Source organism: Xyrauchen texanus, chromosome 22 (genome assembly GCF_025860055.1).
Source record: "Xyrauchen texanus isolate HMW12.3.18 chromosome 22, RBS_HiC_50CHRs, whole genome shotgun sequence".
Classification (NCBI taxonomy): Eukaryota; Metazoa; Chordata; class Actinopteri; order Cypriniformes; family Catostomidae; genus Xyrauchen; species Xyrauchen texanus.
Genome location: NC_068297.1, coordinates 29,347,020 through 29,363,965, shown reverse-complemented (window position 1 = coordinate 29,363,965; position 16,946 = coordinate 29,347,020). Strand labels below are relative to the sequence as shown.

The window sequence follows — 16,946 nt, the reverse complement described above, 5'->3', positions numbered from 1 at the left end:
GAACAGTTTTTTTCTCTATTTGGTAGCACAATGAAGGCAAAAGTACAGAGACAAAAGGTAATGTTTAAGATCATCATTCAATTGAATTTTCAGATGATACAAAACATCCTTAATCTGAACACACTCCCCATTAGTCATGTACACCTTTTCTAACTCACCTGATACAAGTACCCATGTCATGGCAGGGGAAAAAAATATATGGATGTCAAAATGGTTTAAGTTCAATGGCATCTAAACAGTGACCGTTTAATTTGTATTTTATAGCAGTGGAAGGAGATAGAAAAGTTTTTTTAAACAGTTTGATATACCTATGAAAATATTAATATTTTAAATATGTTACATAATAAAAATGGACCCCTTCAGGACAAGAAAAACAACAATCAACATAAGGTGCTCTAGGCTGAGGGAGCGGCACTAAATGCATTCACTTCATATAAAACTGAATAGTTTGAGAGCAGATTATGGCAGCACCCCATTAACACTGCTCCAGTTTACCACATCAAGACATTATATGTGAAATGTGTCAACATTCATTCCTCGCACAGTGAACAAAAACAAGCTGCTTGCTGTTGGTCATCAAATACATCCATCTCCATGTGTAGGAGTAATCAAAGTGGCAAACTCAAAATAGATAACCGTTCTTCATACAGTAATTACACAAAACTGAACTGCTGTGGAAAGTCTAAGGCTTTTGAAAAGAAATGCCCTTTCAAACTGGGGTTATACATTTTTTCTTTTTTTGTTGTTGTTGTAAATTTCAATCACAATATATGCGCACTTCCAGAAATGACTCAAAAAGCTGCAGCATTCAACAATCCTAAATCACGTAACTGAGTAATTAATTTAATTAATTTGAACAAATTGCAGCTAATTGATTCACTGCATTGCTTTAATTACTGCTAACTGTGTCACTCTTTAGATGTTTGCAACCTAACACAATCATTTCATGGCTAATAGCTTGTCTGCATAAAACTTAAATCCTTTGCATTCATTAGTCATTTCTCATCAGGTTAGCAATTATAAACAAAATAGTAAAAATCTATGTTAATTTTCTTTCGAATTCAGAAATGGTAACTTAGCAAAGCGTTTAACCCTTTGGATGTTTCCTTCTGTGCAATTAGAAACAAAGCAATTCTCTCAATACATACATTAAGATCCATCTTATACTGTTTGTTCATATAGTTCAAGGGTGTGTACTAATCTGAAGCATACGGTGTAGTCACAAAAATCACTTGCTGAATCATATACAAAACATTTGAACTTTTAAAGTACTGTCTGCTAAAAAAGTATTACGCACACATACAGTCTGTACACACAGGGAATGTTATAATATCCTCTTGCAACGGTCCAACAAAACTTGACACTGACGAATAACAGAGTATTAGCCTCTGTTGGTAAGTCGACTTTCATAATACTATCAAAGCATAAATGATCCTTGACTGGAATTCATTTTCGAGCCATGGATTTCCTCAAGAATATCTAATGGGTTTTTAGACTAGTGGTTTTTGATTTATGAGAAATGGTCACAGAGAAAGACTTGGCTATTTTGTACTCTAACAAAAATGAGACCCATATATACCTCAGAAATGAGTTATGAACACAAGCTGGTTCCTAACTGGTTAACGGGGTTGATATTTCTAGTCATAGTTTTCATGTAGCTTAAGTTTATAAATTATTAAAAAACTCACGTTTTGGAGGTATGACTGCGTGTAATTTGCACTGTTGAGCAAAAACAATTTTTCTCATTCTCTCATCATTTACTCACCCTCATGCCACCCCAGATGTGTATGACTTTATTTCTTTTGCAGAACATATATCAAGATTTCTAGAAGAATATTTCAGCTCTGTAGGTCCTCACAATGCAAGTGAATGGTGGTCATAACGTTGAAGCTCAAAAAAGCATATAAAAGCAGCATAAAAGTAATCCATACAACTTCTGTGGTTTAATCCATGTCTTCAGAAGTGATATGGTTAGGTGTGGGTGAGAAACAGATCTATATTGAAGTCTTTTTGTTTTTTTTACTATAAATTCTTCCCACCTAGTAGGAGGTGATTTGCACGAAGAATGCGAATCGGCAAAACCTAAAAATGATGAAAGATGTAAAAGTGGAAATTTATAGTAAAAAAGGACTTAAATTTTGATCTGTTTCTCACCCACACCTATCATATCACTTCTGAAGGCATGGTTTTAAACACTTGAGATGTTTATTTGTCACCATTCACTTGAATTGTATGAACCTACAGAGCTGAGATATAAAACATTTTTCATTTGTGTTTGCAGAAGAAAGTCAAACACATCTGGGATGATATGAGGGTAGATGACGAGAGAATTTTCATTTTTGGGTGAACTAATCCTTTAATTTAGCCTTTCCCATCACAACGTAAGAGTACTTCACAAGAGAACCTTCTTCGAGCTGTATAGTGTGTTCACTAACCAATAAAACAGATTTTAAAATTTAGCTAATTAATATTGAGTTCCCAAAAGTTCACATTACAGTACTGTGAGTTATTAGACTGAAAAGAACAAAATACATATACAAAAGGCATAGGAGAAATAATCCAATGCCCTTTATCAACATCATTATGATTATTCCCAGTATAGTTTATTTTTGATTACAGATATATTATCAGTATAATAGTTATTATTGTTATTGTATATTATTCACTTTTCACAATTTGTTCAGGGGAGACGCAGTCATTGTGACGAGGCCTTAGTGGCTATCGTGGACACGCAGTGCTGTTGGAAGTTGGGGGACATGGCCGTGTTGCAACCCAGTCTCTGACGCTGCCCCTTCAGACCACCATCCCCCTCCACGATCCAGGGGCTGCTGTCCGGCTCCTTGCCCAGCATGCTACAGCACTCCTGGGAGGGGGAGCAGCTACACTCTCCTGTACCTAAAGCTATAAGCTGGCAGGAGGGGGTTGGAGCCGTGGAGTCATTGGAGGAGTGGTCTTGGAGGATGCTGATGATGTGGTTGAGGAGGTCATTAAAGAACTCAGGAACACCCTCATATCCTGAAGAGAGAGGAGATCATGTCTAAAATACCAGCAAACAAAAAACCTGCATTTAGGTTTGGCTTTATTCTGTTAAGGAACGGACATATTTCCCAATGCAAATCTCGACGGACACAATCAAGCCCCAGCTTACATTTTTTCTTGTCGAATCAACAGATCAATATTTAAGCCCTTTTTTTACTATAAATCTCCACTTTCACAACCACATTCTTCTTCATTCGTTTTTTGGGCGATTCACATTCTTCGTGCATATCGCCACCTACTTGTCGGGCTGGTCAAAGGTGGAGATTTATAGTAAAAAAGCACTTAAATATTGACCTAGAGAAAATATGTTTCTCACCAATACCGATCATATCACTTCTGAAGAAAAGGATTTAACCACTGAAGTTGTATGGATTACTTTTATGTTTCCTTTATATGCTTTTGGAGCATTAAAGTTCTGGTCCCCATTCACTTGCATTGTATGGACCAACAGAGTTGATATTTATTTCTAAAAATCTTAATTTGTGTTTAGCAGAAATAAGTCAAACATCTGGCATGGCACGAGGGTGAGTAAATGATAAGAAAGTTTAATTTTTTGTGAAACTATTCCTTTAAAGGACAGTTAAAATGGCAGGTGCGGCCAGTGTATTAAACAGTCTCACTATAGCACATGAATCAGACAGGCCACCTGAGTCTAAAGTTCAAGTACAGTATGTAATCAAAGAACTGTTGACATTAAAACTGGACAACTTGCTGAAACTGTTTATAGAACCCAATAAGGACTTTTATTAATTATTTGTATACTGTTTGTGCTGCATCATGGGAGTGGAAAATAACAAGTTTGAATTTAATTTTTACGTGTTAACAATGATATAATTTGTATGTCAATGATGATGATGATGATGATGATGATTAGTGTTTTATACATTACATTTTTCATAATATTCTCTAATTAACCCTAGAATGCATGACTCAATAAAACCTACATGAATGCATAAAGAGGGTCAAAATGACGCCTATTGGTTTCAATGGTTTTCTTCCAAGAAAAGGTATCCCGTTTATATCTTTATCTTCAAGAATTATATCATTCACAATGGTTTTATTATTTAATTCATGTTTATATACTTTTCATGTTTTAAAATTAAAATATAAAATTCAGTATTCCTTCAAATAAAAACCTGTGAGGGTGGGATGTTGACTAAGACTTGAGTTAAGTTTATTGTCATTTTGGAGGGTTTTAAAACCAATATCTAGGTCACAATATTTTTACACATTTGTAAATAGTTTTTCTACTTGGATATTTTTGTTGGATATTAGCTATTTATGGCACTTTTTGCAGTGTGAGATAAAAATGATTATTGCATGGGCTTTCTGGAATATTTGATTCTGATTGGTCAATGGCGCCATCTAGCGGCCAAATATTTCTCAGTAACAACCGCACATCCACGTATCAGACCGCTCATCCGGGTATTTGTGAGCCTTATTTCCTGATTCTCGGATCCCTGTTCGATCTCTACAAGTAAGCTAATAAAATAACAAACTCAAATCAGTGCTTCAAGTGCATTTATTTATTTGGTAAGAAGTCTTGTGATAAGATAAAAAATGAACAGTCAGACATTCGTTAATTATCTCTATCGTGTTCTGATCACCATGTCTGTGTTTATTTTGCAATAACTGGTTGAATGTACATTCATTATAAAAAAAAATCTCCATTATTCAGTGGGGGACAATCAAACCTTGACAAAAAATCTTCCTAAATGTGTAAGCAGGCTACTACATCCAGGCCAGATAACACCATATCAATTTAATATGAACAGTAAGAAAACTATGTAAAGTTCTCCATTAACCTTTTAAAACAATTTATTAACTTTTAAACTAACATGGGAGAGTTGCTTAATAGTTTGCTACAAAGCAAATACACACCAGGGAATGCATTGATGTCAATGACTGCGTGTTGTCCCGTCTGGTTGTTAATGATGACGTCGATGCCAAAGAGCGAAACCCCGAGAGATTCCCGCAGGGATTTACAAAGCTCCCTGATGACATCGTCATTGGGTGGCTGGGAGACACCTTCTACATTATCTCTCTAACAAAGGTGTGAATAAGAGAGCAAAAATTGAATAAAAAAAGAACAAATGCATCACTTGCAATATGCATCCACAAGTTCCTGTTCTACAGATTTGTAAATCAAATTTGCTGCTGTAAAAATGTCTAGACCAGCACAGTGGTTCTCAACTGGTGGGTCACAGGTCTGGACAGCATTGAAACAATGCAAAATGCAAATAATATAATACAAACCATATAATTTAGAAAAGTTTGGATAGCAAAATAAATAGGCTTTTAAAAGGGAAAAGAAAAATCTTCCCATATCTTTTTGCTATTGATTTCAAAGGATGAGTGTCCAAAGTCTAAAGTATTATGGCAAAAATTCAATATTAATTTGGTAATATAATTATAATGCCCATTTTGCTTCCATACATAATAAGAGAATAATAATAATTATTAATAATAATTATAGAGGAGACCTTCTAACTTTGGAAATTATGGAAATTTAAATCTTTTATCATAAATTTCTCACCATTTGTCACAATTTAGCATTTCAAAAATATGCAAATTCCATGTATTCCATCAACAAATATAATGTATTGAAATTGCATATATTAAATGACATATCTGTGTGTGTGTGTGTGTGTGTGTGTGTGTGTGTGTGTGTGTGTGTGTGTGTATATATATATATATATATATATATATATATATATATATATATATATATATATATATATATGCACACACACACACACACACACACAAATGCGTTATATGTCCTCTTTCTCAAAAAGCATGAGTAAATCTACTCACGGTACTCAAGAAATATTAATCGTTTTCTAATGCACAGTCAGTCAAATTTGTGTTATTTATGTTACACTGACACCTAGAGGTGTAGATGCATCAAGCAAAAACAGAAGTTCTCAGTTTCTGATGTCAAAATGCCATGATTGATTGATTTATCCCGTGAGTAAAAATGTCCAATACAGGGGATTATTGAGCTCAAGAGAGTAATAGTCAGCTGGTCATGAGATCTCAACACGGAGACGCTCATGAATGTGCGCCCACACCATTTGTAGAATAAAGCAGTTTTTTCTCTACAAGACTGATGTGTGTGTAGAGTCGTCACGCAATGAGAGTTTACATTTAAAAAATAAAAAAGGATTTCTTTTCGTTTCAAAATTGAGCAAAAAGCACAAAATACTGATTGCACCTTTAACAAACAATGTCATGGCCTTTTGTTGCAAATATAAAGAAATGTTATGATACATTTGCATGATACACAATGCTGGTGCTGCTTTGGGTCGTCACATTATGCCCATAGTAAAACCTGGGCCCTGAAGCAAAACCAGTAAAGAACCACTGGACTAGAGAATATTTACTCTAAACTAGATGTTAACTTACAGATGTGAGGTCAGACGATGACTCTGGCTTGGACACATTGTGGCTGTTGAAGAAAATTGCTTTTCTGTCTGGAAAGGGAAAATACAAATTAATATGACAAACAAAACACTTCAGTAAGTCAGTAAAATAAGAGTGAAAGTGCAAGTGTGCAGGAAGCCACTAGAAAGCAGCAGAGGCCTGTGTTGGTTGGAGTTCAGCGATTCAACGGCCTTTAGGAGTGCCAGGCAGAGAGGGGGAAGAAGAGAGAGAGATCAAGTGAGAAGAGAGAGAGACACACAGAGAGGAAGAGGAGAAAAACAAAAATCCAGTGCCAAAAGGATGCTGAGATTTATGAGCTCCCACTCAAATGGCGGTGAAGAATTAGCCATAGTGAATATTTATGGTGCACATCTATTAATCCTCAAGTATCATTTATTTTCAAACCTCTGAACTCAAGAGCATTCCTCTAAACTTGGATAGCATCTAAATATGTTTATGGAACATGAAAAATGCCATCAAATCTCTTAAAAGGTTTTAACAAATTTATTTCAAAGTCTATTTGCAGAACCAGAATTTAAGGATATCTGACTAATTTCAGGGGTTTGACAGCAGTTTGCAAGAAATCTGGCTTGCTTATGAATGTTCCAAACGAACCCAAGACTCGATGAGATCGGAGCTCATTTTTAGGGCCAGGGACTGAGTAAATGCACAAAACAAAATTTGACTTAAAAAATCCATCTGTTCACTTTTTTGGTCCACTTAAAGGGGTGAGTTTGGTTCTTAAAAAAAAAAAAAAAAAAAGCCAAGCTATTTAAGGGGCTATTTACAGTATTTTGAATATATAAAATATATATTCTATGTGAATTCTATCACATAATATAATTAATAATACTTTTCAGCCACAACAAGGGTTTTTGACTGAATGAATGAATGAATGAATGAAGAATCTCAAATAGAATGAGAGCAATTACTTGAACAGGTAAATGTAAATTAAATACTATTTAAAATAATGTAATAAGTTATTGAAGTTATGTAAATTAATACTAATAACTAAAGAACTAGAACACATACCATTATAACGGAGTCAAAAACAAAGTGATGAACTGCAGCGTGTAATTTTTCAGCATTGTTAGAGTACCCGTATATATTTAGCATATTATCAGCAGCTTGAAATATTTCAATATAAAAAAGACCTAAAACAGCACACAGGGAGCCCTATTTTTACGAGCACTGTTCCTTTAAGGGGTAACAAAATTAGGAATCAAATGTTCCTTGATCTTTTAACATATAAGAGTTCATTGTACTATAAAAACATACTGTAAGTTTCAGAACTCAAAACTTCCTCCTCACTGCAAAAAGAAATGACTCATTCTCTACTTCCTCCACATTGCCAATGTTTACATGCACAAATTTTCACCAATCCGAATAAATTCAATCCGATTGCAGATGTCTGATGTACTGTTTATATGTCCCCAAATTTTTGCAATCCAATACAAATATCCGTTTACATGTGCATTACATGTATTCTGAACAAAAGCGTCAGCCGTTGTGTTCTGAAGTGGAGAAAGGATGAGAAAGTGAGAATGGCACCAAAAACTGTAATTAAATCGGACCATTTTGTGTTTACTTAAAGGCTTTTCAATCTGATTGAGTGATCAATCAGATTATAAAAAGATAATTTGGTTGCATGTAAACGTGGCTATAATGATGTCACACTGTGGTAGACAGCGTCCACAACAACGCCTACTTTACCTTTTTACTTCCGTTTTGGAAAGGGGCCATAGAAAAAAAACATTATTATTATTATTCATATTTATCTACTGATAGACAAATTATGGCTATTATTAAAATAAATATATAGTGATTTCTTAGAAAAATAGCAAATTGTGGATTGCGCCACTTCATTAACATACAATACACCTACAGTTTCCACGCATACAGCCTACAGGCAGTGCAAGCACTCCCACCCACGCCCACTTGTCCTTTGCACTGACACGAAAATTGCACTTAAAAATCGGTGGTCACAAAAATTGTATAAGTCACAGCACATGGTTAATGCGGTCATAGAACGTTCTAGAGAGGTCATGAAAATAGCCCCAGGGACTTAAATCAGTAAACCATTTTGTTAAATCAGTTCATTTAGATGCTTGTTAATGAAAACGTTACAATACTTTAAAAGCAGCTAAGCTACTGTCACATTACTAAAAAACTGTATTCAAGTTAGTAGTATTGCTACTTTTAGTTAGTTACTCCCCAACACTGATCAGCCACCTGATCAAGAAGGCAAATCTGTTCAAGGATTTCCCTCATGCTCTCTCAAGCTCTGTCTTTAGAAACACTGTGCTGTTCACTTTACTTTGTTTCACTAACTTTAACAGGTATATTTACATGCAAGTAACACAAGGTGCCAGTGTATTTGCATTTCAAACCGAATGTGTACTTGTAGTTTGCCAAGTTCAGCATGAGTTCAGGCACAGAACTGACCTTCTAAATTTGCATTACATTAACAGGTTACTCATCCAGTAGGCATAACTGGTTTGCATAGACTAATATATCAGCATATGCAAACTGCCCATCTTTTACAACAGTCTACGGTGGAAACCCGACTTGAGTAAGCACTTTTGCTGACTTGGTAACAGCGAAATGTTACCCACTATTGTCATTGCAAATGCAGCTATGCAAAGAGATCTGGGTAATACAGCAGGATGGTCTCCCAATGTAAACCATGACAAACATACCAAACTGTCCATTCGTGGTGAAACACAGCAGAGCCTTTTCATTGAAATAACACTTGTCAAGAGTTGAAGAGCATACTGAAGATTTACCGGACGGTCCACATGGGAAGTTCTTAAGAGATGGTCTCTCCACCACAGTGTGTGACTCCCCCACCACAAACACTTTATACAGCACAGCATTGTGGTTTATAAAACTCTGAATGACACACGGAGGCTTCACGTCCTTTAGGTCCTCGGCACTGAAGATTATAGCCATCTGCAGAGTGAGAAAAAGATCTATTCAAGTGCACAAAACTTAATTGACGGTATCTATTTGTGCAATTCTCATTAAACCTGTCAAGAAAAAGCCCAGGTCAACCAGGTTAACCACGAATAAAAAAAAAAATATATATATATTATATTATATTATATTATATTATATGTTGCATAAAGTAAGGCAAGACCTAGATAGTACTACTATAATGTAAAAAAAACAAAACACTTTACTATTTAAATAATATATAAATGTTTTCCCGCACTACAGTAATGAGATCACATGAGAGGGGGTATAATTGATTAAACTTATGTAAAAAAAAAATTGAATGGCCCTAAAAGCAGGCTTGATTCTCTATATGCAAACTATAAAAAAATGAATTCTTCTTTTTATTGAGTAAAATAGGACCAGGACATTTTCTTGACAGGTTTTGTGAGAATCCCAGATTTTCCTGATATTAAAGCAAGTCATTTGGCACGACTTTATAAGATCATATTGCTCTACAAAGCTAAAATGCAGTTACTACACAAACCAATCTTCCCAATCTCCCCCCAAGGAATTTCCATGACTTTTCCAGTCGTTTGTGATTTTAAATTATTATTAAAATAACAATTTGCTAATGAGTCATTCAGAACAATTTGTGAACCAGTTCAACCATTTAACTGTCAAGAGCCAATATAAAAGAACGTTTCACTCACTAATCAGACATCATGAAGCAAGCAAGATTTACTCTACATATGGAAAATATACAGTACAGCTAATGAAATATTTCAGAGCAGAGCATAACTAGAAAAATGTATTCATTACAGAAATTTTCCTGACTTGATTTGATTACATTTCCATTACTATTCCAGATGTAGAAATCACAATTTCATATTTCCTGAGACTGTGGGTACCTTGGCCAAAACAGTGAAACCTCTTTTACGGGACAGATAGTCCAAGCAAGCTGATTTCAGTCATAACACTCAATTACAGCAAAATGTGTAGTTACTGCATTTTGCCTTTGAATTGAAGGACAGTTTAGCTCTGTTACAGTACAAAACCTACTGAGCTGCTTACCATAACAGCATTTTTAGGCAATGAATATACAAACAAACACTAGTCGGCGGCACTCCCGGGTTCTTTTGGCATAGTAGAAACTAATTTTGTTAAACAGGCGAGTCACTCAAATTGAGCTGTACATTTCCACAATGATCGAGGATCAGGACAAACTCAAGATTTGGCATAATTTATGATAATCAAAGATTAATGTTGTTGTTGTTATCACAGCTGCTTAAATAACACTCACTTACCCCACTGCTTCTATTGGTAGATTCTTTTCTCCCCAAATTGGAATGCCCAATTCACACTACTTAGTTGGTCCTCGTGGTGGCGCGGTTACTCACCTCAATCCGGGTGGCGGAGGACAAGTCTCTGTTGCCTCCGCATCTGAGATCGTCAATCCGCACATCTTATCACATGGCTCGGCGTGCATGACACCGCGGAGACTCACAGCATGTGGAGGCTCATGCTACTCTCCACGATACACACTACTTACCACGCGCCCCATTGAGAGCAAGAACCACTAATCGCGACTACGAGCAGGTTACCCCATGTGACTCTACCCTCCCTAGCAATCGTGCCAATTTGCTTGCTTAGGAGACCTGGCTGGAGTCACTCAGCACGCCCTGGATTCGAACTTGCGACTCCAGGGGTGGTAGTCAGCGTCAATCCTCGCTGAGGTACCCATAGCCCCCTATTGGTAGATTTGAACTTTTCGCAAAGGAAGCGCAAAAACTTATCACAAACGGCGGTTTTCATTTCCAAAGTGCAATTGCTGTGACAGATATGACGATGATCTTATATGACCAAGACAGCCATGTAAGATCTAATGGGATTACAGGACCCCATCTCCACCGCCACAGCATATACTGTTTATATGTGAATAAAACATTATAATATTATATCTTTGCGTTCATTTTGACTGCAGTAACTTGATCAATTGAAACCAGCATCATTAGCTTTGAATATTCATTATGAAGTAAATAGGACTATTTAATTTTAGTAGTAAAGATGCATATTGCATGTCTGATGGTAGTTTTCATTTTCACATGCCACTTTTGCTTTAGAAGTGTAAAGCATGAGGATGTGTACTGATCAACCGGTTTCATGTCTGACAATCATACAAGCAAGTTTAACCAAATTAAGGCTTGTTTTGCAAATAGTTCATTAAGAACCTCCACATATTACTTTTATTAATATAATTGAACATTCAAAAGGTTATTACAACTACGGCACTGCCAATATTCACCATTGAAATCTGCTGCTCAAAGAACCTGGAAGCACTGTTGCCTGCGGTGTGACATCACGGTAATTTCATCTATAGACAGCAAGGCAGCTCACTAAGTTTTGAAAAAGAACTTGTGTGTGTTCTAGTGCTTCATAACCTCTTTGGTCACATTTGACAGAAATAGAGTTAGAAAAGAGTCTTACCTCATGGGAGTTAGTTCCATGAGCAACCCGTGTTTTGCAAACTGCACAGGATGAGAGTAAAAGAAAAACATACTATATAAGGTAGTGGATGAATTATATCCAGTTATTAAGGCAACCCTTAAATAAAATTCAGTAACATTACTGTGCAAAACAGCATAACAGGGGTTTAGTAAAGGACATTAAGGCCAGAAAAATACTAGTTGTAAACATAGCTATAAACAGATGTAAACACTTAAATGCAAATTCCCGATATATAGCACCCCTTACAGCAATGTGATGCAATACTTGCGTTGCGTTATGAATTTCACTGATACTTTTCAGGGAGGTAATAATACGTGAAATAACCAGAAGTGTTTGTGTTCAAGAACTTTAACTGATTATGTTTCGAGCCAAAAAGCTGAAAGCACAGTAAATGTGTTTCATAGTCTTATGACCATTTAAAGTGAATAAAGTGATTTACAGCACAGTGACAACATTTACATGGACACCAGAATGCTGCTTATTACTCTAAATTGGTGTGTGTTTACATGCACTGTGTTAGCAGCTCTCTCTTGTAATAATTTTTCCACAGTAACGTAATTTCCCGGCAACGCTTGTGTAAATAACAGACATGGGATCTGAGGAAGACTTTGCTATTTAATTCTCTACATTCTCTATTGCTATGTAAAAACACTTTACTTCAAGATATTCCAGAGTTGTTGCAGTGTTTGTTTCCCTCATTTTCCTTCAAGACCTGCAGTAGAATTGTGCTGCAATAGTGGGGCTTCCCTCTTCTTCAATCTTCCCATAATGTACAAGCTCATAGACGCATATGTGAGTGATAGTCGATATTTTACATTAGTGTGTATATATATGGGTATAGATTATAGTGTATGTGCTTTTCCCACTGTACTCTCTGAATGTTGAATTCTTTTCGCTGTGTTGACTTGTTATTGGGCTCCATCATATACTTTCAGGACTGTTCAAGTACAAGCCCACTCCTCAAAAACCTGTAACAATTATGTGTTTACATGACCACATTAAAGGGATAGTTCACCCAAAAATGAAAATTCTCTCATTATTTACTTATCCTCATTATATCCCAGGTGTGTATGCCTTTCTTTATTCACCAGAACACATTTGAAGAAAAACAGAAAACTTTCTTGCAAGTGGTTGGCGATTATGCATAAACGCTGCAAGGATATCAGCGTTCTCATTTACATGATGTTAATTCAGAATGCCGCATTCTGCAAAAACCCTGGAATAAGCAGTTTTCTTTATGTACTAAATGTGATCGGGACAGATATTAAAGGGGACTCCAGGGAAAATCTGCCTTAGTAAAACATCACTTCCAGTTGCAGAATGGAAGGGGTGGGACTTACTGAAAGGGAATGTAAGACCGTGTTGCTGGATCTGCTGCACTGTGTCTGGACCACACTCACTGTTCAGCACCATAAATGGAGGAGAACAGATCCTCTCATCTGCAAGAGAGACATGAAGAGATTGGTAAGCCTTTCTGTAAAGACCAGATCGATAAGAAGGAATACATTTCCAAGCTAGTCCTGGTGCTGGGCTAGTGGGATCGCCGGGCTAATTTCCATCAAAAATTTAGCTGGTGAGAAAGCCTACACACAAGAGGTTACACTACTTAAAAGAAGGTTGTGAATTCATTGATTTTAAGGATGTAAACGAAAGACAAAAGACTTTGCAAAAGTGGTGCTCCAACATGCTGTATTAATGTTTGGTTTCATACTGACATGGCTCTTTCCACACCCTCAAAACGCATCTTACACATACCTGTCCTTCAAAGCTTTCTCTGCTAAGGGCTACTCGACTTTAAACAGCTCAGGGACTACAAAGCAGGGTCCCTTTAGCTTTAAGGGCTGAACTCCTAAGTTGTATAGTAATTAATATAGGACTGGATCTTCGTGTGAACGATCTCAATATAGGTTCTTAAATCCCACGATCGATCTTTTAATCTATGTTTAACCCTCAACTACAATGAGAGGAAATCCCTTGCGTTTGTAAATGTCTGTGATAAGCCACACCCTGGTAAATGTATGTAAATGCGGACAGCTCTTCCATCAACATACGTTGCCCCGGCGGCTTTCACTGTTGCGCACTGTCTCCGTGTTTATATCCGCATCTAACTGATCGGGTTTAGATGCGCTCTACAATATGGAACAGACTCATCCCATCCCTCCAGATCGGCCGGGATTCCTCTCAAGCCCAGGCATGGGACAAAAGGATCAGTTATCCCTCTTATTGGCGGCCCTGTATGAAATATAATCTCATATTTGTTGATGGAATACTGTACATCGATTTGTTAATTTTTAAGCTAAAATGTGACCCAAAATATGAAAAACAAATAAAATATAATTAGTAAAATGTAGATATTTTTTGTAATCTACCTTGTTAGAATTCCCCTTTATAATTAACAACATTATCTAGGACAGAATTTATTTCATATGTAAGCAAAGTGAACATTATAACTGAAATATACCCATATGAAATCAAATCAAGAGCTTTTGAATCAGAATAGAATCGGGAAATCTGTTATAATACCCAGTCCTATTAATGAAGTAAGTCTGTGGTATGCGGTTTAATTAAAACCTCATATTAAAGTACCTGTATGTGTAGGTTTATATCATATTTAATTACAATATAGTCATCTTTGCTGGAAATTCAACACCATCTAGTAATGCCAATTTTTGATAATACAGTGAATAAATCCATTACAAATTAAAGTTACCTTGTTTAATTCAATTATTTTCTTGTTTTATTTGGAACTTGAAGGATGTAAACCAAAAGATATGAATATTTATGACAAATGAATGATAAGTCTGGCGTCAGTGCAAAAGCAACTTCACATTACATCACACTTCAGTAAAAACAAAAAAGTAATAAGCTATAAATGTGACTAGAAAAGGCATGTTTAAAGCCCTTTTAAATTGCCAATGAACGCACACCTGTAATGTAAACATCAATTGAATTATAACTAGTTGTGCCAGTGTTTTTGGCAAGCATAAACAATTTTGTTACAACATTTACAGCAGACACAAGCAGAGCTGAAGATAAATTGCTTCAATTATAATTAACGAAGTCGTCTACATTGAAAGCTGCCTACTGCGAGAGACTGGAAAGCTGACTATTGACTATTTTAGCTTTGTGTAGAATCTCTACCAGTTGAGAAACTTCTACCGTTGCACATTACTTACTGCAAAATCGCCATATATGATGAGATGAGATGGCATATTTGTATTGCAGTTGTGGTCGCAATGATATAGATATCACATTGGCCACACACACACAAAAAACAAAATGGTACATGATCTGAGTGCATGTTGAGCAGCACTGTTCTAGTGTACAAATGGCTTGAGGCTGGTCAACCAACATGGTCTTTCTGGTGAAAAACTCTTGTTTAAGCTAGACAAGAAGCCAGCCCACCACATCCAAAACAATCAATCTTCTGGTTATCAGCTATGCTATTTTAGTGTGGAAAGATATCTGAAACATAAAACAGACAGAACTAGTAAGGTGAGTCCAGTTAAGTTTGCTAAGAGGATATTAAACATTGAGTACACCCAAAGGGATTCAGTTCCACTAATAAGAGCTGCCAGATGAATGTACACTTTCAAAGCCATGAGGTTATATGGAAAGAGTGGATGTTACCCGCAGTGAACCTCGCAAAACTACTCTTGAGTCCTCTCTTGAGAAAGGTCTTCTGTCATCAGTTCCCCTCTATTGGCATTACTTCCCTATTTACATTAGTGAGTGAAGAACAGTCAACACAAGGCACTGAGCGCTGACTCACTCTACATAATGCAGCCAGCCAGTCAATAGAAAGACAGCAATTTGAGCCACGGGTTCAATGCTTTGTTTGAAAATACTGTACTCTCACTGTCTTTGGTATTGCACTGATGAGCAAAGAGAGAGATAGATGGAACAAAAGCATCAATACCAATGAGTAGCTTTGTGTATTCCAAATGGAGGTACATTACGGTGCATAGCTGTATCATCAAAATAGAGATGCGTACTGGGCTAATGGCTGAAAGAGAATATTTTACACCAAGTTTTAAGCCCCACTGTTTGCCCAGGTGTGTTAGCTCTGAGGTCATCTATATGCTAGTGTACTCCTAAAAAAATCCCTAGCAGGTAAAATCTTAACAGGTATATGCATTTAAGGTTTCCAATCTTATTTTATGCAGAAGACACAAGACTTGCAATTTTCACCTGCTGGGAGACAAATGGGCAAAACATATTTTGAATAAGGACAAAGCCAGCTCTCGGGCCAAAAATATCAGAAACTGGGGTAGGTTGATTAAATTTGGGGCAAGTAAGCAACAACCTAGCAATCACCCACAACACCCATGCAACATGCTAAAACCCAATCTGACCACTTTAGCAACTGCTTGGCAATGCCCTAACAACCACCAACACAACCAATCTTGTACAAACACCACTCACATTTTCTTTACAAAGTTTACCTAGTTATACACCCTGTAGACAGTTGGTTGCCTTTAAAATATGCTCTATGGGTGACCCGACAATCCATTAACTAACATACATATCTTCGTCAAGGATGAAGCTTCGTCTCAACCAGACGCCAGTATTACTGCTATTATCTGGGGAGATTAGACCTGTTTTGGGAGATTTTGATAGCGTAGCACAGGAAATGAGCTGAAGAGTGAAGCCTCAACAGGCTGATGACACAGCTCTGAGATATGATCAAGGTCATGTTAAACCGCCTGGGTGTCATGCTACTGAAAGTGCTGATGAGTTGCTTTTCACTGCTGAAGGAAGAAAGGGCATGGTGCAAGGGTCAATTGTTTTCTTTAGATTTCATGTTGCATTTTGATTTTTAATTTCAACATAGCTGTAGTCACACTTTATATTAGGTGTCTTTAACTACTACTGTATGTACTAACATTAAAATACTGTACATTACTGTGTAACAAAATTTTGATCTGCAAATTCTTATCTTCAGACGAGATTCACATTTGCTGCTACGGAGGTTGAGGTACAGTTAGAATTAGGAGTAAAGCTGCACAATTAATCGAAATAAAATTGAAATCACGATA

General features: G+C 36.5%; 1 protein-coding gene across 1 annotated transcript in view; it reads right to left on the bottom strand.

Moving 5' to 3' along the window:
- The window catches only part of LOC127662193 (inositol-tetrakisphosphate 1-kinase-like), a 74,446-nt gene continuing 57,500 nt past the window's right edge, over positions 1-16,946 (bottom strand). The window contains exons 6-11 of the mRNA XM_052153284.1: positions 13,248-13,346; positions 11,887-11,927; positions 9,252-9,417; positions 6,448-6,515; positions 4,921-5,083; positions 1-3,015 (exon numbers count right to left, since the gene is read on the bottom strand). Coding sequence (XP_052009244.1) covers positions 2,696-3,015; positions 4,921-5,083; positions 6,448-6,515; positions 9,252-9,417; positions 11,887-11,927; positions 13,248-13,346 — 857 coding nt within the window. The 3' untranslated portion in view covers positions 1-2,695. The remainder of the gene's footprint in view (positions 3,016-4,920; positions 5,084-6,447; positions 6,516-9,251; positions 9,418-11,886; positions 11,928-13,247; positions 13,347-16,946) is intronic.